At 43.0% G+C, this 26,047-nt stretch overlaps 3 protein-coding genes across 3 annotated transcripts in view; all 3 read left to right on the forward strand.

Moving 5' to 3' along the window:
• The window catches only part of LOC124644162 (zinc finger protein 260-like), a 41,508-nt gene extending 36,411 nt beyond the window's left edge, over positions 1–5,097 (forward strand). The window contains exon 5 of the mRNA XM_047183410.1: positions 4,177–5,097. Within this exon, the coding sequence (XP_047039366.1) occupies positions 4,177–5,084 (908 nt within the window). The 3' untranslated portion in view covers positions 5,085–5,097. The remainder of the gene's footprint in view (positions 1–4,176) is intronic.
• Positions 5,098–14,318: 9,221 nt separating this feature from the next.
• Positions 14,319–16,469, forward strand: LOC124643892 (uncharacterized protein K02A2.6-like). Its single transcript, XM_047183019.1, has one exon. It carries the CDS (start codon positions 14,319–14,321, stop codon positions 16,467–16,469), a length of 2,151 nt encoding a protein of 716 aa, XP_047038975.1.
• Positions 16,470–21,674: 5,205 nt separating this feature from the next.
• On the forward strand, positions 21,675–23,678 carry LOC124644166. The gene is made up of 2 exons (XM_047183420.1): positions 21,675–22,797; positions 22,878–23,678. The coding sequence occupies exons 1-2, from the start codon at positions 21,771–21,773 to the stop codon at positions 22,880–22,882; spliced, it is 1,032 nt and encodes a 343-aa protein (XP_047039376.1). The 5' UTR covers positions 21,675–21,770; the 3' UTR covers positions 22,883–23,678.
• Positions 23,679–26,047: the final 2,369 nt, after the last annotated feature.

Consider the following 26,047-nt stretch of genomic DNA (forward strand, 5'->3'; position numbering starts at 1 on the left):
GTATGGAAATCTCTTTCGAATTGCTGCTGTATCAGTGACTAGACTTAAAATTAAATGTTTTTGTCATATTCTGAACAACGTCCTCGTAATTTAAATTCATAATGTAGACTTTGGAGGCTTATAACTTATAAGTAGGTAGTTATATGTAATACGATAGCAAGATCACTGTTTCTAAATATTCAGTTACTTTTTACGTGGATCCTCACATTTTAGTAGGTACTAAAAAGTTTTTGAGTGAAAAAGATGAGTATTATACGTACATCTACATAAGTATAAATACCTAATATGAGATACTTAGCTACTTAGGTACTGAATGCGGAATTTAGCTTTTCTTAATTCCAGGAATCTCGTTTTCCTATTAATAATAGCTTAGGTTAGATATAAAACTAGTAGGACCCAAATTAAGTGCAAATTTTCTTAAAACAATTGTTTACTATGAATCTTCATGTTCAATTTTTAAAGTACATTTATACAGAACAGTTGTTTTAAGAAAACTGAATTTTATGTTGTCGGAGAACTTGGGCCAAAATTTAGTAGTGTTTGCACGGGGTTTCGGGTTCAATTCCTGGGACGGGCCGATTCGGAAGTTTTAAAAAAACAACACAGCCCGGCGTCTAAAAAGTTAGTGATCGATACACCCGTGCATCAGAGAGCACGTTAATGTCGGTCCTGCGCTTGATCTCACTCCGGTGGTGTCGGATTGCCGTCCCATCGCGCTATGAGAGTGAAGGAATAGTGAGTGCACCTGTGTCCAAGCAAATGCTTGTGCACTATTTATATATCCTGCGCGGCTGACTGATCTCCTTATGCGATCTGCCGTGGCCGATCATTTGGTCGTGACTCCATTAAATTAAGATTAAGTAGGTAAGCAAATTCTTCAAGCAATTGTAACTAATATAAATGGCTTTGTATCTTAAAGAACATGTATTAAACTGCAACATTATTGTTGGATTTGTAATTTAGTCTTAATATGGAATATCAAATAAATTCATAAAATAATGATCATACGAATAGTGTTTTATTTATCTTTTTAACTGCGTTCCTTTTATTTGAAACCAGAAACTTATGGCACTAGTAACAATTTTAAAAATTCTTAGTGGACCTACCGGCTAATATTCTCGCAAAAGACCTAATAAACATATAATTGATAAGTATAAACTTTACGTTATTATTTGACACTAGCAACACTGCTTGAATAAATTAGGGTAACCCCATTTGTAGTGTGACCAACCTAAAAATTAAACGCTCGATTTTTTTGTAGGTACCGATCCGGAATCCGTTCTGATCGAGATCGAAGTTGATACAACACTATTCATGTTATCGGATGACGAAGAAACTTCCAAATTAAACGAAGTTGACAAACATAGAGAGAATATACGTACCATTCTACTTTCTAGTAACGCCACGCCGATAGGAAGATATGCCAGTCTGGGGTATACTTGCTGTTACTGTCCACAGGTCTTTTTACAGCCAAAAGACTTGAAAAAACATACACTACAACAGCATGATGAAAACAACATATCGTCTTATATGAATAACTATACAATGCTGAATTATATCGTCAAATTGGACATCACTGGACTGCGTTGTGAGATCTGCATGACACCTTTTGATCAACTACAAGGGATCATCGACCATTTGACAGAAGACCACGAGAAATTCTTTCATACAGATATAGGGAATCATATTGTGCCGTTTCGCTTCGATACCGAAACCCTTTATTGTGTAGAATGCTCTTTGCAATACAAAAATTTCAAGATATTACTTGAGCACATGAATACGCATTTCAGCAACCATATATGTGAAGTTTGTGAAGCCGGTTTCGTGAATAGAAGAATGCTCCAAGCTCATATGTATCGTCACAAAATTGGAGTATTTCGCTGCGGTTATTGCGCTAAAGTATTTGATACGCGAATCAAGATGAAGGTTCATGAAAGAATGGTACATTTGTATTTGAAAAAACGGCCCCGCTGTACTATTTGTGGACAGAAGTTTACCGACTTTCAGAACTTAATAGAGCATGAATTTGATGATCATGGATTTCAGAGGGAGTTTAAATGTCAGATTTGTAGTCAAATGTTTACGACTCCACAGTCTTATAAGATTCATAAGAGGTTACATTGTGCTTCTACTGAATAGATACTACAAGTATTGTACATAGTCATTTTCCCGCGGTTTCACTCGCGTCCCGTGGGAACTACTGCCCGTACCGGTATAAAATATAGCGACTGCCTCGTTGGTCTTGTTGTCGCAAGTGTGGCTGCTGAGCACGAGGTCTCGGGTTCGATTCCCGAGTCGGGCCGAAATCGCTTTGTGGGTTTTATATAGAAGACTTTCACAAAGCAGCCCGAAGCCTGGAAGTTGGTGATTGATTCATCCGTGCATCGGAGAGCACGTAAATGTCGGTCCTGCGCCTGATCTCTTTCCGGTCGTGTCGGATTCCCGTCCCATCGGGCTATGAGAGTGAAGGAATAGGGAGTGCACCTGTGTCTGCGCAAATGCTCGTGCAGTATAATATGTCCTGCGCAGTTGGCTAATCTCCTTACATGAGAACAGCCGCCGTAGCCGATAATCGGCTAGGAGGACATCAAAATATAGCCTATGTTGCTCGGGAAGAGTGTAGGTTTCCAACAGTGAAAGAATTTTTCAAATCGGTTCTATAGTTTCGGAGCCTTTAGGGTACAAAAAAATGTTTCCTCTTAATTATATCAGTAGATATTTTAGTATTTTTGCATGGAATGCAACGAAAATATGTATAATAAGTAGGTATACCGCCTCGTGTAATTAAAGGTCATTGTTAGATTTTGTAGTTTTTATAGTTATAAGTATTTTGGTTATAAAGTAAAGAAGTAGAATGTCGTCACAGCCGAAAAACTTAAAACGCTGGACACACTTTCTCATACTCTTTGATCTCAATTCAGTGATATTTGTAATCGTTTTCTTTAGATTAAACGATGAAATTTTTCCAATTACGGAATTTGTGTACAGATGTATGAAATTGTGATATTTTTTTTTGTGAAAAATATAAATAATAATTACACTTTTACCTGTACCTACCTAGTTACAAGCAGCCAAGTACTTGCTCTGTGTCGAAAAATATGTCTTATTCAACTTAATTTTGATAGATGTTTATCTTGTAGTTTGAAGTAGATTATTCTGAGCGAGGCATTTGGGTCTAGGAGTGCTTAAACACTAGTGGATTTTTACTCTTGCTATCCGCTTATAATAACAACGCTCGTTTTGCACGGGCGGTGTCTTGCGTAGACGAGCAACATCATCATCATCTCCCGAGCCTTTTCCCAACTATGCCGACCCCAACGGCTTCCAATCTAACCAAATGCAGCTGAGTACCAGTGCTTTACAAGGAGCCATTGCCTATCTGACCTCCTCAACCCAGTTACCCGGGCAACCCGATACCCCTTGGTTAGACTGGCGTCAGACTTACTTTATCAAACGTTTGATAAATATCTTTACAAACAATGACATGACACATATCTAATCGTATAAAATCGCGCAAAAATGTTCGCTAGTATGGAAGTGCTCCTAGACACAGTCTGTCTACCGTTAGCACGTGTAAAAACCAGTGTAAATAAGCATTCCTACACAAAACTATGTATATCCAATATTTTACTAGAAATAAATATGTCGTCAACATAAACAACGTTGGTTTGATTTACCTTCTAAAATATACTACATCAGCGGGGCCCACCAGGGCCAAGGTCTGCAGAGATTGTTCGCGAGAGTTACCGCAGCCCTGGTACATAAAAGGCCTATGACGGAACACGACGGTTTTTAGTCAGTAAGAGTCTGACACTCCCTCATCGCTGCTAACCCATAGTGGGAGGGGTCTTTTGATGTCGTTAAAAAAATATATATATCAGTATAGTACATATCTGCATTTTTCCTATAGCAGCATTACGATTTTATTTCATTTCAGTTGTTTCGGTTGGCAGTTGTTAAATAAGTTGTAGTACCGCTAGTTGCCGCTAGAGGCGCTGTACGTAAATTTGCCATAGGAAAAAAATCGAGTATCGACGAACGAATACCTAATGGCAGAGCTACTGAGCAGCGTAAAGTTATTGTCATAATCTTAATTTCTTATACTTATGTAGTTGAGTACCTATACCTAACAAGTTCCATTATGTACCTACTAACACAACTGTTTTAATGTTATAGGAGAACCCGGACCAAAAATAAAGATTGTCAAGATTAAACCCAGCGACAAGAAAAAGAAAATCATAGAAATCAAACCGAAGAGACAGATTAAGTTGAAAAAGAGAACGGAATGCGTAAAACATAAAGAGAATATCCGAACTATTTTGTATCATACTAACGCTACGCCTATAGGAAAATATGGCGGGATCGGTTTCGGATGCGGGTTTTGCCACCAAGAATGTGTAACTCCCGCAGAACTGAAACTCCATACAATATCCCAGCACGAGGAACATAAATCTACATTCATGGAAGACAAATCCATGCATAATTACATTGTCAAACTTGATATTACAGATTTAAAATGTGACATCTGTCAAAAGAGCATAGACAGTCTTGATGATGTCATTGAACATTTGAAAACGGAACACGATAAAGCTTTCCATAAAGGTAAGAGCTATATTGTGCCATTCAAATTCACGGATAATGATATGCCCAAATGTTTGTTTTGTGGCAACTCTTACGGTAATTTCAAAGTATTGCTCGAACACATGAATTCACATTACAGGAATCATGTGTGTAGCATTTGTAACAGTGGTTTCGTTAACAAAAAGATCTTGCAAAACCACGAATATAGACACAAGACGGGTGTATTCAACTGTTCTTTTTGCTTCAAAGAATTCGATAACCATGTTAAGAAAAGAGATCATGAGAAGGCAGTGCATATAAAAATGCAGAAGCGCAACAAATGTGCTTATTGTGGCGAAAAGTTCGCAGACTACACGAAGAAACTCAGTCATGAAACGACGGTGCATGGCGCGAAACCGAGAATTCTGAAATGTCAAGCTTGTGACAAGACGTTTGACAACCAAAGGTCATTGACAGCTCATACTAAAGCGTTCCATTTGATGGAGAAACAAAATCGTAAATAAAGTTTTCTTTTTATTTACGTGTTTTTAATTGAATCTCTGGCAGTCGTTACGGGTAGTCAGAAGCCAGTAAGTCTGACAAGCAGTCTTACCTAGGAGTTATTGGGTAACCGGGTTGAGGAGGTCAGATAGGCAGTCACTCCTTGTAAAACACTAATACTCAGCTGCATCTGGTTGACTGGAAGCCAATCCCAACATAGTCGGGAAAGAGTTAGACAGGTGATGATTTAAAACGTTTCCTTAAGATTGATTTACATTCGCATTATACCAGGTACCATTTGATTGTAACGGCAACTAAAACATAACTACTCGTTTACTTGCCGCGCATTGGTCACACCGGCGATTTCAACTGAAAATGGTTTGGTTATCGTTGCAGTTAAATGGTGCAATATACTCTAAGCGTAGATACTAGGGATGATTCTGAAGAGGTAATTAGGTAGGTATATTGGGATAAAGAAGTTCATATGAAGACAGGTTACCGAGTCTTTATTGGCGTCAGCGGCGGCAGCTTGAGAGTACCTATACCTACTTCGTATGGTAGCTCTTTTCTGCATTTGATTTTAATGGAATGATTAGAATAGAATACACCAGTGCCAGTGCAGATAGTATCAACGATGATTTTAGCATCAAGAATAAAGACCCGCTACCAAAGTCGGATATACTACAGGAGTACCTCCAGTTTGCGTTTTAATACATAAAAGTGGTAAGTAAAAGTACGTTTTGAATGCTAACTGCCGACTGCAACAGCCGACCGCACATGCCGCGACTGTATTGACGAGTGACAATTAATGAAACACAGAGCACAGTACAGTCTAACAATATTTATTAAAACAAAATAAATGTATATTGCTACAATGTATGTATAATGTATAATTTATGATGCACCATTAAATAATTAACATAGTATGTACATTCTTTTTACTCTACTGTAGGCAAAGAGTTATCGCGGCGCTGATGGGCATTTTCACTTTTAAGTGTACCCACGGTTTTGAGAATGTCCCACTTATTCAAAATTATATAACAAGATAAATCATGGGCATATGGTTTAATTTATGGAATAAAAACGTCAATTATTAATTTTAATTTACAAATACATCTGAAATCCATGTAAAACACGTTTAAATTATTAATTTTTGCGTATTTCAATTATTCAGAGTAGCTGTTTTTGGCATGTCCCACCCTTTGCCAACATTGAATTGACCGAAATTACTAAAATACTACTACAAATACATTTACAAGTTTTGGTGTATCCAAAGTGTATGTCTATGTCGTCACATAAATTATATTAATATAATTTAAACTCTAAAAACACTGGCCAAAATACGTTTTCAAAAAATGTTCTAAATTTAAGCCGGTCGGACATGTCACTTTAGTGACGGTCCCAGTTGTTCAAAATCAATTTACTAAATGAACTCATAATAATTTAAATGGCAACATTAAGTGAAGAAGATCACGGCCAAAATTTCTAAACCTCAGATATGCGTCAGTTTCTCGAGTGAAAGGGTGTTATTGTTTGTGTCGGCTGCTGTCTCCAGTTTTTTTGTCAGGTTAGTGATGTTATTTCCATAATAATATAGAACGTTTTACATCCTACAACTGTTTCAACCGAATCAGATACAACATACAAATATTTTTTTCATGTTTTATTCTTACTCAATATTTAATTGTGATTAGAAAACGTTTTTCTTTAATATTTACCCGCGAATGTGACGTCACTTTGGTGACATTTGTATTCCGTCACATATAGGACTGACTACAAATGTCACCAAACTGACACATAAAGTTAGGATTACATACCTACAATATGCAATATTTTATTTTCAGTTTAAAAAAAAAAACTCACTATGCCACTAAGTGGTGCCGAAAGAACGAAAAGGTATAGGGAAAAACTCAAATTAGAACGCCCTCAGGAATACGAGAATCAAAGAAAAAAAAATTTGGAAAAAATTAAAGCAAAGAAGAAAAAAATTTCTGAATTACCGGCTGAAGAAGCCAAACAAAAGAGGGAAGAGTGGAGAAAAAAAGAAAATACTAGCTATTTCCCAAACTGAAAATGTGATGCCAGGGCCTAGTAACTACTCACAAGAAAATATATGTTATGATAATTTAATTAAGAATCTACGAAAAAATAAAAAAATCTTGTAAATAAATGTAAACGGTACATCAGATACAATGATAAAATTAAAAGGAATCTGGAAAGTTGCAGAAAGCGTTTACAAAGGTTAAAAAAAATGGAAAAAGAGATTGAAGTCCTGAATTTAACGATAATTAAAATGAAAGCAAGAGAGGAAGTTTTAGAAAGTACACTAAAAGCTACATATCAGCGCTGTTCGAATAGGAAAGAAAAGAAAACCCTTAAAAAATTGGTAACCAATTCTGGAAACAAATCGTTTATCTCTAAAATGCTAGGACTCAAGGGCAAAGTAAGAAATAAGAAAAAAGAAATTAAGACGTAGTGGCATAGCAGAAATTACAAAATTCTACACAAGAGACGACATAAGTCGTAATACTGCTGGTAAAAAAGAAGTTCGAACATAAAATAAAGAAAAGGTTCAAATTCGATATTTATAAGACAAATTGCAGGATACTTTAAAAAAAATACAAAGCTGAAGGTGGACGTTATGGTTTCACTACATTTTATGTACACAAACCATTCTATGTTTTATCACCTGGCCCGTCTTCAAGATCTACATGCTTGTGCGTGAAGCACAGCAACTTTGTATTTCTTCATAAGGCTATGGTAATAAATGGGTTGGTCACTGGCAGTATACGAGATTCTTTAAATCAAGTATCATGTGACATAAATGATTATGATTGCATGTGGAATAAATGTCTAAAATGTAAGGACAAACAAGTACATTACTAAGAGATGAGTGCCGAGAAATTAAAACAAAATGTAGAATGGTCACGTTGGGAAAGACAAGATCACACGTACTAGAAAATGGAAGACCAAGAGATGAAGGAAATAACAACTAAGAGAACAGTAAGGATGACAAAAAAGGAACTCTCAATGACCTGAAAATGATTTATTAATGTTCAAGAAACATTTCTTTAACATGACACATCAGCAAAAACAATATAAAAAGGCAGTAAATGAGCTAAAAGAAAACGAAGCCGTGATAGTATGCGACTTCTCTGAAAACTACCAAACCAAACTTGCTGAGGAGATTCAGTCTATGCATTACGGGGCATCAAACCTTCAAATATGCCTGCATACCGGAATGGTATTTTGGAAAGATCGCACTCAATCTTTTTGCACATTGTCAGATAATACAAGTCATCAACCACCAGCGATATGGGCACATCTGACTCCTGTTATTGAGATGATAAAGCAGATTACCCCTCAAACAACGATAATACACTTCTTCTCGGATGGACCCTCATCTCAATATCGCCAGAAAAAAAACTTTTATTTGCTGGTTCACTATACAAAAAAGTATCTGCTTGTAACACGGGAACAGGTTCGTACAGGTTCGCCGCCGCCGCCGTCAAGGTTACCTCATCGCACCACGCGAAACAAGTTGCCAGCTCGCTTTACGCATGACGGCTCCGTGTAGCATCTGCCTATCTCTCTCTCATTTATGTATAACGTATCTTGTCGCACTCTTCTACGCCCGCATCAAGGCCGGCGGCCGCTCGGTCTGCGCCACCGCCGCCGCCGGACCGCGAGCGCAAGTTTAGTCGAGTAACCGAGAGAGTCACGAACGGTACAGACGCTAGTCTGTTGTTTTTCCGTTTAATTTTGTATTTTGTCCATCCATATTTCTTTTGTTATAAAGTAACACCTAAATTGGTCACAGTTTTGTCATTTAGTGCTTTAAAACGAAAATACAGTGTTAACTATATTTACAATCAACAATTAGTTTTATTTATAACGCCAAAAATGGCTGCCCAACGTCTGGCCGAACGTAATTAGGTACTTAGGATTTGTGTTGGACCTAGATGAACCTAGAAGTGAAGTGTACCGTTGTAGGTATTAGGCTTTATTTCGCGAGAGTGCGTGCCGAATTCTCACTCTAGTGTTTTGTATTACCTAGGATACCTAACGCCTAAGACTGTTGCTGTTCGTAAGACTTTATTTAGTATTAGTGCTGAGTTTAGGTCTTGTAAACTGTGTAAATACATTTGTGTGGACCTAATAAGTGTTTTTAAATTCTTATAACTTTTTAACGTTAGTTCATTGTTGACTGTAAGTTATTGTAAATATAGTTTAGGACATTAAAGACATTGTTTTGTGTATAGACTATTGACTGTGTTTCGTATTATAACTGTGACCCGTGTTTTGTGACATTTGCGTGACTCTTATTGACGAGTGAGCATATCAGTAGTTCGGTTGGTGTCTTGTGTGGTAGCCGCTTTGTTCAACCCGTGTTGGTTATGCGGTACCACATCGACGGAGCCCGCGGTTGGGTTGCTGTCGAGATACCGACGCTGGAGCGCTGCGGCTGCGCTGCATTGTGACTGCGCGCACCTTAGACCTCGCGCTGCCACCGCTGCCGTAAAGGGAAGTAAACCTTTTATTTGTGCCTTTTATTACCGTCGGACTCAGGACTATTTAGTGTTGTAATTGTGTTTGGACATAATTTTTATTATTGTGGACTTATAGTTTTTTGTCACAATAAGTAATTACTTTTATGGACACGTTGTAGTAGTGCGTTTTTTTAAAGACTTTTGATTATTATGTTTTATTGACTTTTGAACATTATTTATTCATTGAGTGTGTGGTGACCTACCTCTTTCGCCACTTATTGGTACTGGCCGGCTGGTTTGGCAGCTACGTTCGTAAAAATGAAGACTTGTCAAACCAGTCGGCAGTCGGTTTTTTTTCTCTTTGGTAGGAAGAAAATGTATATTTTTATTGTCTCAATTTATCTTGTAAATATTATGTAAATATATCGATGTAAATACCAAACCCATTTATATTTCTTCCTACATTTGGTGACCCCGTCTGAGCACGACAACAATGTCGATCAGCAAAGCCGACGTTGACGGTGCTGAGACTAGCAAAGTCGGCATCGACGCTGCGGAGGCATGCCGCGTGGGCGTGCGAGTTCCACCGTTTTACCCTGAGAAGCCGGCGCTTTGGTTCGCGCAGATGGACGCGCAATTCGCGCTGGCGAACATCAAAACCGACGAGACGAAATACTTCTACGTCACGGGTCACCTCGACCCGAAATACGCCGACGTCGTCGAAGACATAATCGCCAACCCGCCCGCCAGCGATAAGTATGAAAAGCTCAAGGCCGAGCTCATCAAGAGGCAGTCAGCTTCACGCGAGGAGAAGGTGAAGCAGCTTCTCATGCACGAGGAGCTCGGCGACCGGAAGCCGTCGCAGTTTTACCGGCACCTCCTCAACCTCGCCGGTCCAGGTGTTCCCGAGGAGTTTCTGCGGACGATGTGGACGAGCCGTCTGCCAGCAGGTACGCAGACCATAGTGGCGTCGCAATCCAAGCTGGACTTGGCCGAGCTGGCCGAGTTAGCGGACCGTATCCACGTCATCACCGGTCCCGCGCAGGTGGCATCAACAGCTGCCGTCGCCACTGCACCGTCGTCGTCCACCAGCGGTCTGCACGCCGAGATCGCCGCGCTAAACCGGCAGATGCAGAAGATGGCGCTCAAGCTCGAGAGGTTATCCCGCAACAGAAGCCGTTCCCGTAGTCGCTCACGTCACCGGTCCAGCTCCAGAAGATCGCAGTGCTGGTACCACCAGCGGTTCGGTGATAACGCTAAGAAGTGTATTAAACCGTGCGACTACACAACGTCGGGAAATGCGCGGGGCAATCTGTGATGGCGGCCGATGATTGTCCGAGCGCTGGTCGCCTCTTCGTCACCGACCAAAGGTTGAAGATACAGTTTTTGGTTGACACCGGCAGCGACCTCAGTGTATACCCCCGGTCGGCGATTCCGCGACGATTAGGAAAAACAGAGTATGAACTGCGTGCAGCAAACGGCACTGTGATAAACACTTACGGTTTTGTGAGCTTAACATTAAACCTAGGGTTGCGCCGCGACTTCGCCTGGCGATTTATTGTTGCAGACGTTACAAGGGCGATAATAGGTGTGGATTTTTTGTCTTATTATAATTTGGTTGTCGATTGCAGGAACCAACGCCTCATCGACAACCATACTACGCTCTCCACCCCGGCGTCGCCTGTCCGCCGCTCTGATGATGTGTCTTCGGTGAGGGTGAGTCTCGGTGATTCCGCGTTTACACACATACTGCGGGAATATCCCGACATCACTCGACCTCGCGGCATACACGACACATCCAAACACAATACAGTACACCACATTCGTACTACGCCAGGGCCACCAGTATCTTCATCCCCACGCAGATTAGCACCGGACAAATTAAAAATTGCGAAGGCTGAGTTTGATGACATGTTGCGGTCCGGTATCTGCCGTTTATCCGAGTCACCGTGGTCGTCGCCTCTTCACCTCGTTCCTAAAAAGGGCAATAGATGGCGCCCTTGTGGCGACTACAGGATGCTGAACGCACGCACTGTCCCGGATCAATACCCTATCCGGCACATCCAGGACTTCGCGCACAGCTTGTCTGGCTGTACCATCTTCTCGCAGATTGACCTAGTTAAGGCTTATAACCAGATTCCAGTGCATCCGGATGACATCCCGAAGACTGCGATCACGACTCCGTTCGGGCTTTTCGAATTTCCGTTCATGACGTTCGGGCTTCGAAATGCCGCACAGACGTTTCAGCGCTTCGTGGATGAGATGCTCAGGGGTTTGGACTTTACATACGCATATCTTGACGATTTTTTGGTGTTCTCGAAAGACCAAAAGACGCACGAGCTGCACCTGCGTCAGCTGTTCACCAGACTGCGAGAGTATGGTATGGTCATCAATAGTGCTAAGTGCGTCTTTGGTGCGTCGGAGGTTAATTTTTTAGGGTATCACATCTCTTCCAAAGGGACGAGACCGTTGCCTGCCAAAGTTGAGGCTGTCCAGAATTTTCCTGAGCCAAAAACGGTCAGGGAGCTGCGCAGATTCCTCGGGATGCTAAATTTCTACCGCAGGTTCATCCCGAATGCCGCAGCCTGTCAAGCACCTCTCAACAGCCTGCTCTCCGACTCCGTGAAGGGTTCGCACCCTGTCAATTTCACAGCGGACCAACGTGAGGCGTTCCAGGGCTGCAAGGACAGTCTGTGTCGAGCAGCACTGTTGGCGCATCCTGACTGCACCGCCAAGATGGCGCTGGTCACGGATGCGTCTGACAAGGCTATAGGTGCAGTTCTACAGCAGCGTACCGGAGGAGCATGGGAGCCTCTGGCATTCTTTTCCAGGAAGCTGAGCGACGCGCAGGTTAAGTACTCTCCTTACGACCGTGAACTGCTCGCTATTTACGAGAGCGTGAAGTACTTCAGGCATATGCTGGAGGCTCGTGACTTCGTGATCTACACGGACCACAAACCTCTCACATTCGCCTTCACCTCTCGTAAAGAAAACTGTTCCCCACGACAGTTCCGTCACCTGGACCTGATTGCTCAGTTCACTACTGACATCAGGCACATCTCCGGGAAGGATAATGTCGTGGCGGATACCCTTTCGCGGGTTGAGGAGATTACTCAACCTGTGCCCGTCGAGAGGATCGCTGCAGCACAAGAAGATGACCAGGAGCTGCAGCAGCTGCTCGCCGGGGACAACTCACTGCGTCTGCAGTTGGTTAGCGTCCCAGGTTCACAACAGCAGCTGTACTGCGACCTCAGCAGCGGCACGCCTAGACCTTTTGTACCCAAGGAGCTGCGCAGGTCAATTTTTCTCAGCCTGCACTCCTTGAGTCACCCTGGTACTAAGGCGTCTGCCAGGCTGATTGCAGCCCGCTATGTGTGGCCTGGGGTTAGGAAGGACTGTCGTAACTGGGCTCAGAGTTGTCTGGCTTGCCAGCGCTCTAAAACCACACGGCACGTCTCTGCACCACTGCAGACCTTTAAGTTGCCCCAGGCGAGATTTGCCTTCATCCACATTGACCTCATAGGACCTTTGCCGCTGTGTCAAGGTTTCCGGTATTGTCTCACCGCCGTCGATCGCTTTACGCGATGGCCTGAGGCAATACCCCTGGCAGACATCACTGCAGAAACCGTGGCAAAGGCCTTACTGGGTGGATGGATTGCCCGATTCGGCTGCCCATCGGATATCGTTACCGATAGAGGTAGGCAGTTCGAATCGGCCCTCTTTAAGTGCCTATCCGGCATTGCTGGCTTTCAGCATCGTAGGACCACTGCCTACCATCCAGCCTGCAACGGACTGGTGGAGCGATTCCACCGTCAACTGAAGGCTGCAATCACCTGCCACGCAGGCAGCAGTTGGGTGGAATCTCTTCCACTTGTGCTGTTAGGAGTGCGCAGTGCCTTCAAGGAAGACGTACAGGCTTCCGCTGCCGAGTTAGTGTTCGGCCAGCCACTGCGCCTTCCAGGCGAGTTCTTCGACCCGCGGGTCGAGGAAACGGTCGACATGACCGATTACCTTTCTAGGCTTCGGAGTATTGTCCGGAGTTTGCAGCCAGCACCAGCAGTCAGACACAACAGCCGCTTCAAGACATTTGTCTTCAAGGAGCTGGCTACAGCCACGCACGTGTTCCTTAGGGACTGCACTGCTGGTGGTGGTCTGAAACCGGCATACTCTGGACCTCACAAGGTGCTCGAACGAGGTGACAAGGTGTTCAAACTACTGGTGAACGGTAAACAGGTCACAGTATCGATAGACCGCATCAAGCCGGCCTTCATACTGCGTGACCCTGACACCACAGCACACTCACCACACAACACTATCGCACATAACTCACCACAGTCACCACTCGACAATAACACTCGTCACTACTCACCTGACGCGGATAACCGAGGCTTACCTTCGGCTGACGATGGCGTCATCAGAACGACGCGGTCAGGACGTCGCGTCCACTTCCCAGCTTATTATCGCCCTTGAAGGTCTCTGGGGGGGGGGTGATGTGGTGACCTACCTCTTTCGCCACTTATTGGTACTGGCCGGCTGGTTTGGCAGCTACGTTCGTAAAAATGAAGACTTGTCAAACCAGTCGGCAGTCGGTTTTTTTTCTCTTTGGTAGGAAGAAAATGTATATTTTTATTGTCTCAATTTATCTTGTAAATATTATGTAAATATATCGATGTAAATACCAAACCCATTTATATTTCTTCCTACAAGTGTACTATTGTCGGACCGTGATAGTGCTTTTTAGACTATATTATATCGTGTTGCGTCATAATGGTACTAACAAGATCTCGCACGAATAGTCCCGGCCAGCGTTCTGACCCGGCGCCTGCTGGCGCTGACGCTGCTCAGAGTGGCCATGTGACGCCACCTGCGACTCAACAGCCTGTGTCACCCTCGGTGCATGAGGCACCCACACAGCTGTTCTCGCCATCGTCTACTTCTACAATCACCATGACGGACTTTCATCTACAACAGTTAATAGCTGCGCTGCGTGTACCGACCCCGCCCTCTGCTGCAAACGCTATGGGAGTTCACAACAGTAATGCTAACTTCGCAAAATGTACTTCTCGTTTCGACGGAGCTCAGAACTCCGACGTTGTTGCGTTCATTGACGCAATTGAAATCTATAAAGAATGTGTCTCCATCGAGGACAGTATTGCGTTGCGTGGCCTTCCCATGCTACTCACCGGGTTGGCTGGCACATGGTGGCAGGGCGTCAAGCATTCTGTCGCGACCTGGACAGAAGCAGTTAATATCTTACGTCAGACATTTGGTCCCCGTCTTCCGCCTCATAGAATTTATAGAGAATTGTTCCGAGTGGAACAAATGAGTGAGAAGACAGACGTATTCGTCTGCAAAGCAAGAGCCCTGATAGCTCAGCTGCCAGCTAATACGCTTCCAGAGAACCCTGTCCAATTGGACATGGTCTATGGCCTACTGCATCGGCGAATAAGAGAGAAGGTCTCCAGGCAATCTTTCTCCTCTTTTTCGGAATTACTAGAAAAAGCGCGCGCAGTAGAGGATCTCCTAGAGGAGGGCCATAAGACCACCACTCAAGGGCGACCCGTGGTAAAACCTGCTCCAACTGTACCCAAGTCAGTTGAGACTGCTCGCTCACCTCCGATGTCGTCTTCAACACCTACAAGTTCGAGTTCCTCAGACAACACAACTACGAAGCATAGACCTCGTTGTGGGTACTGTAAAAAGTTTGGCCACGACAAAGAGTCGTGTAAGAAAATTCAGATGAAGAACTCAACCCCACCAGGGCCTAGAGTAGAGACTGGACCTAAGCAGGCAGCGCCTGTTGTATGTTTTGGCTGTGGGGCTCCGGGCGTCATCAGGTCGAACTGTGGGACCTGCAAGAGAGGAGACGATTCGTCGACGACAACACCGTTCCAGTCGATTGCTGCGATGGGCACGGCGCCGACAGATGCGCGTGCGCGGCCCGTTGTTGCAGTGAACATTTGTGGAAGTAGTGGTCGTGTATTAGTCGATACTGGTGCAAAACTGTCAATAGCCAGTGAAAGCTTAACAAACGTTTTGTCTAAAAATAATGTAAAGTTAGTTAAGGCCTTCTTAGAAATTAAGTTAGCGGACGGCTCTGTTTCTGCGAGACACGTAGACACAGTTTCTGTAGACGTAGAGCTGCAAGGAGTCGTCATTCGTACACTTTTCGTAGTCTTACCTGGTGCCACTCATTCTCTTCTTGGGATGAATTTTATTAGAGATGCTGGCATGGTGCTGGATTTTAACCGTAATAGGTTTTCCATAGATGCAATTAATCGTAATAAGTACTTCCCGCTTGACTTTGAGAATGAGATTTCGCCTATAATGTGTTCCTCGGTATCCCTCCGTGAGAATGAGGGCAGTATGTTGTCTCCGCAAGAAAGAGAAGATCTTACGTCGCTGCTGAGAGTGAACACAGATATCTTCGCACCAGGGGGAGCACCGACAGCAATGGCATTACACCATATCGACACGGGGGACAGTGCGCCAATTGCAGTCCCTCCATACAGGCTCAACCCACAGAAAAAGGAAATTGTTCGTACAGAGCTTGATAAAATGCTAGAAGAAGAAATAATTGAAGAGGCAGAATCCGAGTGGGCTTCGCCGGTCGTGTTGGTTCCAAAGAAAAATGGAGAAACACGCTTCTGCGTAGACTATCGTCGCTTGAACGCAGTGACTCGGACTGATAAATATCCTCTGCCTGCAATCGACGATATCTTGTCGTCAACTAAAGCTAACTGCGTGATGTCCACGATTGATTTAAAAGCAGGATACTGGCAAGTCGAAGTAGCTCCAGAAGATCGCCACAAGACCGCTTTTACGACGCCATTCGGAATGTTCCAATTCCGCCGAATGCCTTTTGGGCTCAAAAATTCTCCGGCGACATTCCAGCGCCTAATAATAAATAATAAATAAATTGTTTATTACTTCTCTTTGAACATCATTTTACAATATTTTGCTAATTCTAAAAAGTGCTGATGTATAATTTGCCCGAACTAGGTAAAAACCTGTGTCTCGGGCGTAAAAGTGCTTATTATAATATTTATAGCTAATTAACAATAAATTGCTGCTAGTTACTAAAAACTAGGTCAATGTGACAAATACAGAGTTATTACACATGTTTGTTATAATGCTTACATACTAATTAAAATATCCATATTGCGTACCTTCAATATTACATACAATATTTGAGTGTAAATATGCGGGCCTAAAAATAATCAGTAATCCACTATCCCTAAGTAAAATATGAAATTATATAATGTGTAGAAATGATTACAGCTAAATATTATCTCGAGTTTGACGCTATCAGACGCCTTTATAGTCTACGGAGTTGATGTACCTATATTCAGCGGCTTTTCTAGCAGGGCATTCGGAATCTCCCGTTTTGTGATTGTAGGGTTTTTTAAAGCGCTTACAGGTTGCACATTTCGGCGGTTCTTCCTTTGAAGAGCACTCTTGAGTCGCGTGTCCCTCTCCTCCACAGTGGCCACAAGTAGAGGTAGCAGATTTGCATGTCTTGGATGCATGACCATACTGCTGACACTTGAAGCACCGAGTCACAAGGGTGAAATCATGTACCGGGCACGACGTCCAGTTTATGTAAAGCCTGTTCTGATTTACTAGGACTTTCCGGATGCTGGCTGGAACTTCAACAATATAGTTGCAGCTGTCAGCATCCCTTTTTCCTGACTTGTGGCTTAGTTTAATTGAGGTCAAAAAGGTATCCTTGGTCAATGTTGGAAGTTTGTCTACGATATTTTGGTCATAAATACTTTTGAAAACTTCTTTCTCTGCCATATCAGTGGGTACCCCAATAATTATAATGCGAGGCTTCCGCTTCTGAGGTTCATCAACAGTAAGTGCAGATGTGGAACGCTCGACAGTCTCTTTCACTTTTAGCATGTCATCCTTAGTCTCTGTGCTTATGATAACACCTCCGTTTCTTGTTTTCCAAAGTCCACGTACCTTTAGCTTCATTTCCTCAGGGCATACAATTTTTTGGACTAAATTTTTGGTCTCTTCACTGGTCTTAGTATGGTCACTAGGATATATAGCGACAGAGCTGGTTGCATGAGGCATAACGACCGCGACGCGACAGACTACGCATTTTCGGACTTAGGGCTAATCGTGAAAAATGCGTTTTTGCCAGGGATCAAGTCAGCTACTTAGGACACATCATTTCTGGAAGGGGTATTCAGGCGGATCCTTAGAAAGTTCGAGCAGTCTTAGACATGGCGGAGCCTACGAATCTCAAACAGATGAGAACGTTTTTACAAACGTGCTCCTGGTTCAGGAAGTTTATACCCAACTTCTCAAATATTGCTCGACCCCTGACGGAACTTACAAAGAAGAATGCAAGCTGGATCTGGTGTGAAGCTCAGATTCAAGCATTCAAGACTTTGAAGGAAAAGCTTACATCTGCACCCATACTTCGTCAGCCGGATTTCGAAGCTGCGTTTATAATACGCACGGATGCAAGTGCCTATGCTTTAGGTGCCGTCTTACTTCAGGGAAAAGATGCAAGTGATGAGAGACCGATAGAATACGCTAGTAGATTGCTGTCCCCAGCTGAGCGCAACTACACAACCACAGAACGCGAGGCTCTCGCGGTGGTGTGGGCCCTGGATAAATTTAGGCCATATGTAGAGGGGGCAGAAGTAAGAATTTGCACGGATCATCAACCCTTGAGGTGGCTGATGTCACTTAAGACCCCTAGCGGTCGTCTAGCCAGGTGGGCAATGAAAATCCAGCAATATAATTTGAACCTGGAATATACTCCGGGGAAGAGCAATGTCGTTGCCGACTCGTTGAGTCGTCCCGTTTTGTCTGGGCCTGAAATAGAAGAGACTTACGATTGTTGCCCTATTTCAGTAGACTTACCACATCGTACTCCTGAAGTACTCCGTGAGGCTCAGTTGGAAGATCCGGAGGTAATGAAAATTATAAAGGACTTCGAGAACGAAGATGACTTCACACGCTGGACAGACCGGGGATATTATATGGCGCAAGGGGTGCTTTTCCGTGTAGACCCTGATGGTGATTCAGAAGAGCCACAATTAGTGGTTCCGCGGACTCTTAGAGAGGAGCTGATGAAAGAGCTTCACGAGGCCGCTACTGCTGGACACCTAGGTGTCGAACGAACCCTTAAGAAACTTAAAGAAAGGTATTTCTTTCCTCAGATGCGTCGTTATGTTACGCAATATTTGAAATCGTGCGATCTATGTCAAGCTTTTAAGCCGACTAACGTTAAGCCAGCTGGTTTATTACAAACACCAGTTATGCACCAGAGGTTTGAGGTCCTCGCCATCGACTTGTTTGGCCCACTTCCGGAAGAAAACCAAGGCGAGAAGTGGATCTTCCTCGTCGAAGATGTCGCCACCAGGTGGGTGGAAATATTTGCCCTCGACGAAGCCACCTCTGAGAAATGTGCTAAAGTCCTGATAGAAGAAGTTTTCTTGCGTTATGGCATACCACGGCGGATTATTAGCGATAATGGCACTCAATTTGTTTCTTCCGTCATGCAGAAAGCCATGTTGGCATTGGGGGTTAAGCAAAACCTAACACCTGTTTATCATCCACAAGGAAACCCTGCTGAGCGGAAGAATCGCGATATGAAGACCATGCTGGCCATCTTGGTAAATACTGACCATCAGGACTGGCCTAAAACTTTACCTGCGGTACGATTTGCCTTAAATACAGCTCACAATCAAGGGACTGAGCATACCGCAACCTATTTAATGTTTGCTCGAGAACTCCGTTCTCCTATTGATGTTGCTAACGACATACGCGCAATAGTAGAAGCGGAAAACTATGTTCCGCAAATCACTCCCTACTTGAAGAATTTTGCTGAAACTCTGCAAGAGGTTCGTTGGAGACACGAGCATCAACAGGACCTCAGAAAAGAAGTCGCTGATCGTAGTAGGAGGGAGGGACCTCATTTTAAGGAAGGTGACATGGTACTAGTCACACACCATTCCCAAAGTCAAGCGGCAAAGGGGATCACTAAGAAATTTGCCCCACGCCGAATAGGTCCTTTTAAAATAAACAAAATAGTTTCGCCTACCACTTATGAGATAGTAGACATTCAGGGCCGAGTTAAAGGAAGGTACCATGCCAGCCTATTGACTCCATACGTAGGGGAGTCCGAATTGGTCGTCTCCAAGGCAAGGGGTAGGCCTAAGTCACAACCGGGTCGGTCTAGTGACTTAGAGGGGGAGGATGTAACACGGGAACAGGTTCGTACAGGTTCGCCGCCGCCGCCGTCAAGGTTACCTCATCGCACCACGCGAAACAAGTTGCCAGCTCGCTTTACGCATGACGGCTCCGTGTAGCATCTGCCTATCTCTCTCTCATTTATGTATAACGTATCTTGTCGCACTCTTCTACGCCCGCATCAAGGCCGGCGGCCGCTCGGTCTGCGCCACCGCCGCCGCCGGACCGCGAGCGCAAGTTTAGTCGAGTAACCGAGAGAGTCACGAACGGTACAGACGCTAGTCTGTTGTTTTTCCGTTTAATTTTGTATTTTGTCCATCCATATTTCTTTTGTTATAAAGTAACACCTAAATTGGTCACAGTTTTGTCATTTAGTGCTTTAAAACGAAAATACAGTGTTAACTATATTTACAATCAACAATTAGTTTTATTTGTCACGCCAAATGCTGCAATATACTACTTGGACATTTTATGAGGCTGGCCACGGCAAAAACGTGGCAGATGGAATAGGAGGTAGCATCAAACGAACTCTTGATAGAAAAGTGTATCTTGGTAACGATGTTGTTGACGCAAAAGATGCTTACAATATACCTAGTCTTGCCATAAATATTGTAATAAAGAAAAAAGAAAATTGTTAACTGCAAATAACATTTATTACTTTTACAGTGTGTCAGTTTAATACATAAATATAAAACAATTAAAAATATAAAAAGCTTATTCGAAGTGGTCTCCATTGGCTGCAATACAGTCCTTTAAACGATGAGGCCAGTTATCAATAGAAGCACGCACTCTTTCCATGGGAAAATTCTTCACTGCCAATCGTATAGATTGTTTTAGGGACTCCAAATTATCATGGCGTTTAGAGCAAGCTGTACTCTCTAAAACTGACCACAAATCATAATCCAGCGGATTAAGATCGGGACTAGACGACGGCCAGTCTTCAGCTCTGATGAAGTCCGAAACGTTCGATTCCAACCAAGACTGCGTGGACCGAGCTTTATGACCCGGCGCCGAGTCTTGCTGGAAGGACCATACTTGGTTATTGAACATGGTGATGTTAAGGGGCTTAACTACCTTCTCAAGAATGGTATCTTGATACACTTGTGCCGATGTTTTGATACCTTTTTCACAAAAATATGGCTCAGTCACTCCTTCATAGCTAACACCCCACCAAACCATCACTGAAGTCGGATAATGTCCACGTTGCACTCTGTCGACTAATTGGGAAGCTTCCTTAGAGCTTTGAGCATAAATACGGTCATTTTGTTTGTTAAAATGTTGCTCAATTGTAAAAATTTTCTCATCCGTAAACAAAATTTTTCTGTGACCTCCCTTTGCGTACCGCTTCAGTAGTTGTTTCGATTTTACCACCCTATTCTTCTTTAAATTATCAGTTAAGAAATGGCCAGTGCGTCTCTTATAGGCTGCAAGTCCTAAGTCATCTTTTAAAATACGCGACATGGTTCTAGGTGCTATCTTCATTTCCCGAGATAAAATCTTTTGCTTTCGGACAGGATTTCTTCGAATTCTTTCCCTTACTGCTTTGACCACCTTTTTCGTACGAACACTACGTGGACGGCCAGATCTTTTTCTGTCACAAACAGAGGAGGTCTCATTGTACCTATTAATAGCCCGGTACACAAACATTTTACTAATACCAAGTGTATGGAGAGTTTTAAAAATTGCATTTGGCTCCATACCTACTTTGTGTAATGCTATCACAGCGATTCGGTTCTCTTTATCACCCCACACCATTTTAATATCGCAAAATATTTTACAATGTATTGGCGCCAAAATGAGAAAACACAATGAACAATCATATAAAAATGACAGATTCGAAATTCAAATGTAATATTTTTTTATAATTAAGTGTAACAGTATTTATGGCCAGACTAAGTATTAACACGAAGTTTGAAAGTCACCCAAGTATTCCTGATTGATAGTTGCGCAATTGAAAATGTGACAAAAGTTTTACCTGATAAAATATCGGTATTAAAGGGAACAATGCAATTACACCAAATCGCCACCAGCCAAAGTGACGAATCGTTCATTATAAAATATAGAGATATTGGCTGCTTTTGCGGAGACTTAAGAGGTCAATGTGCGTGTTTTTCGACTAAGTCACATTCTGTAGTAATCGATTTGGGCAACATAAGTAAATCGTTCGAATTTTGCCCTCCAACTACAGAAAATGTAACGGAACATTTTGAAGATTTATCCCAAAATGTTAAAGGGAATAACGAATTAGAAACTGAGAAAAGTCTGGATGATATAACCAAAGAAGTGACAAACGACCCCAAAATTGAAGCTGCCCATGAATCTTCTTTAAATTTCCCATCTGAAATATTTGAGGGGCTGATTAACGATGAACCTTTTGATTTGAATTCTATTGACATTAATCATTTAACATTTACTTTTGAAGAAAATGACGACAAACTTCATAGAGGTAAACTAGGCACCGAGAACTCATGGCAACTTACCACCTTTGAAAATCAGCAAGCGTCTACTTCATCGTATGCTGAGAAAGGTTTACTTGGAAATGATGGCGCAGGTCTGATCGCAACTTCAACCTGCCTTTCCGATTTTAATAAGATGTCTGTAAATTTATCGACAGAAAAAGAAGCATCTAACATAAACCTTTCCGCACATGGAAGTCACTGCTTTGTTGATCCCAAAAACGTACTTTTTGTTAAAACACCACAAGTCGGACAACCTCAAAAATTATCAACGGGAACTAAAACAGTTGCTAAAAAAGTAGAAATGATAATTAAAGATACCAAAGTACCTGCTTCTACTTTAGCAACAAACCAGTTATCTGAGAAAAGTGGTGCAGAAAAAGCCCAAAGCAAGGCAATCTCTAAAAAACCCAGAATTGTACCAAAGATTAATTTTCTGGAATGTCATAAATGCTTTTCTTCTATGCTTACCCAAAAGGGAAAATGTATTTCTTGCAAAAACTGGTTTTGTTATGACTGCATGGCTGAACCTAACTGCCTTAATTACGTTTGCGAATCATGTTTGGAATCGGAAGGTAATATATTGTCTAGTAGACCTCGATGAGATTTATTCATTCAAAGATTATTTAAAATAAATATTTTATTTTTGTTTCAGATTGATTGGCTGATGCAAAATATGGTGATTTTCCATGACGTGGACAAAGTACTCACAATGCATGATTTGGAGCAGTTTTATATTGATGACGCTTACTAGCCGTGGCCCATCACTCATTTTATATTAGTTGAAAAGTGCTTTGGATGTCAACAGGAGATAAATTCCTCAAGACTACATCATTTCACTTTAAAAATGACTAAGTTGGACATTTTCAATTTGTTGCAATGTTCATATTTCTGGTGTTTTTTTTGTAATTATTTTGTTTATGACCATTTCACTCCAGATGAATGTGATATTTGCACTCTATATGGTTAATAGTTTGTAAGTTTTGAGAACATATATATTTTTGTTAAGTTTATATTTTATTGGATATATCAAAGTCATATGTTTGGATACATATCGTTGATCAATATAACATTCCTAGCTAAATTAATAATGAGCGAGACTTGTAATCCAGTAACTTCTACTGTGAGACTGATTAGGTTATTTAATAAAAGTACAAAGATTAGCTTTCTTAAAACGCACAACAGATAGTTAGGTTACTATTTAAATTATACTCTAGTGACATCAAAGACTATTAACTTGAGACTGATTTAATTCCTTTTATAGGTAATTTAAAGGCTGATTTGCAATTATATTTAATAATATATATTTACGGTGATTTTTCCTTTAGCATATTGATTATGGTCAAATTTGTTCCTAAGTTGTCTATAGATAACTTATTAGATAAATGTGGATCCACTGTGGTAGCCTGTAAAATTCAAGTTTTCTTGTCAAAGAATAAAGATTTTTAATTACCAACGCTATGTTTTATTTTGTATCATGTAATCTCAGCTTAAGATTTTTCAATGTGTCAGTTTGGTGACTGTTCCAATTTGTATACAAACAGGATATATATTTTTTAACTTTTGTTTCATTATTTAATTATATTTGTTTGAATATTATTTTAGCCTTTTGCAATATTGAACACTACAAAACACATTTATTAAAAAAACTAAGCCCTTTATCGAGGTGGGGGGGGCTACCATCGGCGTCGAGAGGGCGATGAAGTATCTGGGACTCGTCCTCGACGGCCGGTGGAGCTTCGTCGAGCACTTCCGACGTTTGGGCCCCAAACTGGAGAAGGCAGGTGCTGCATTCAAGCGGCTCCTGCCCAACCTGGGAGGCCCAAACGCCCCCTGCCGTAAACTCTACGCGGGGGTCATGCGGTCCATGGCCCTTTACGGGGCCCCGGTATGGGCACGTTCGGCACGGCCGCGGGCTGTGCACTACCTGAACGTGCCCCAAAGGGTGATAGCCATTAGGCTAATCCGGGGGTACCGCACGATCTCCCGCGAAGCAGCTGGCCTACTCGCTGGACTGCCACCGTGGGATCTGGAGGCGAGGGTCTTCTTGCGCCTGTACGACTGGCGCGAGGAGGCTCAGCGCCGGGGAGAAACCCCGTTGCCGCGGCAAGTTGTCGCGCAGCGGGCGGAACTCCGGCGCGATCTCATGGTGGCCTGGAGGGAACGACTATCGCAACCCAGTGCAGGGCACGCCACCATCGTGGCGGTAAGTCCCCTCTTTGAGGAGTGGCTCGGGAGGAGTCACGGCGCCCTCACGTACCGCATGACGCAGGTCCTCACCGGACACGGTTGTTTCGGGAGGTACCTGCACCGCATCGGTCGTGAGGAGGCGCCCGGGTGTCACCATTGTGCGGACAGCCCCGAGGACACGGTGGACCACACAGTCCAGGTGTGCCCCGCATGGGAAGGGCACCGCCGGGTCCTCGTCGAGGCTTTGGGCGGCGGCGACCTCTCGCGTCCGGCCCTGGTTCAGGCCATGGTCCGGGGCGAGAGGGAATGGGATGCCGTCGCCTCCTTCTGCGAAGCGGTCATGCTCGAGAAGGAGGAGGCGGAACGCCAGAGAGTTCGCACCTCTCATCCCGGCCGCCGCGCTGGACCAGGTAGACACCATGGGCGCCGGGCGTCGCGAGATGACTCCCGGCCACCGTAGGCGTGGGTCTGTGGGCGGTGAGTTCGGGTGGCTCATCGTCCCTCTGTCTTCCTAGACGACAGACCCGTGTCGACGGCGCGCGTTGTTCCACGCGCTCCTCAAAGAGACGTCAGCAACCCCAGCGGGGCCCAGCAGGGCCAAGGCCTGCCGGGGCTGCGGGTTGTTCGAAAGAGATACCGCGGCCCTGGTACATAAAAGGCCTATGACGGAACACGACGATTTTAGTCAGTAAGAGTCTGACACTCCCTCACCGCTGCTAACCCACAGCGGGAGGGGTCATTTGATGATTTTACGTCGATAAAAAAAAAAAAAAAAAAAAAAAAAAAAAAAAAAGCCCTTTATCGAGGGAATTAATAAAAATCGATCTTCGTAGCGTCACTTGTCACAAAACAAAATCAAAATCAAAACTCATTTATTCAAACTTGGCTGCAAAACAGCACTTTTCGATCGTCAGAAAAAAAATTACATAAGACAGCCCCCAAAACGCCCACCCTTCACCACTTCCTATGTGTTTTGCTGGGAAGAAGAAGTGGCGCAACAAACTTCCCAGCAACACATGTCTGTCTGTAGGTTAAAAGAACCTTTCAACAAAGTACATTGAGTATATTGCAGTATGCAATACGCAATATTGTCATTAAATAAAATAAAATTACATTTAAAAATGATTTATAAAATCCACCACATGCTAGCTAGCACTCGCCCTACGTAACTTGTCTAACTCAAGCATGGAATGAATTTGATGTGAAAAAAAAATTTGTATAGCCTCCAATATTTATAATAGTTTATGAGGGAGTGCCCACCTTCATGTGATATTCTATTGCAACCCTATGTAATGTACAACATGGGTAAGTAATGAATCTAGTAAATTGGACCGCTCAGCCAGTAAAAAAAAGAAGTATAAGAAGAGTTTACAAAATTATATAATACTAATACTATAATTATATAATACTAAAATTATATAATAAACTACTTATAGTATAGTCAGTAAGACGACCTGGCACCACAAGCAGCACCCATTCACGAGCATAACGCGAGGATCAGCCATCGCCCCCCTCGCACATCTTTGAGGGAGGGAGGCAACCCGACCGCCGGCGCTACCGCAAGCAGTGCCGTCTAAGGAAGCATGACGTACTCACTGCTACACAACTCAATATCAGGATCAATTATCGCTAAGT

Source organism: Helicoverpa zea, chromosome 29 (assembly GCF_022581195.2).
Source record: "Helicoverpa zea isolate HzStark_Cry1AcR chromosome 29, ilHelZeax1.1, whole genome shotgun sequence".
In the NCBI taxonomy this organism is placed as follows: Eukaryota; Metazoa; Arthropoda; class Insecta; order Lepidoptera; family Noctuidae; genus Helicoverpa; species Helicoverpa zea.

Bases quoted from the DNA above. Each gene is read 5' to 3' on its own strand.
- LOC124643892 (XM_047183019.1), top strand. From the start codon at position 14,319: ATGGTACTAACAAGATCTCGCACGAATAGTCCCGGCCAGCGTTCTGAC.
- LOC124644166 (XM_047183420.1), top strand. From the start codon at position 21,771: ATGCAATTACACCAAATCGCCACCAGCCAAAGTGACGAATCGTTCATT.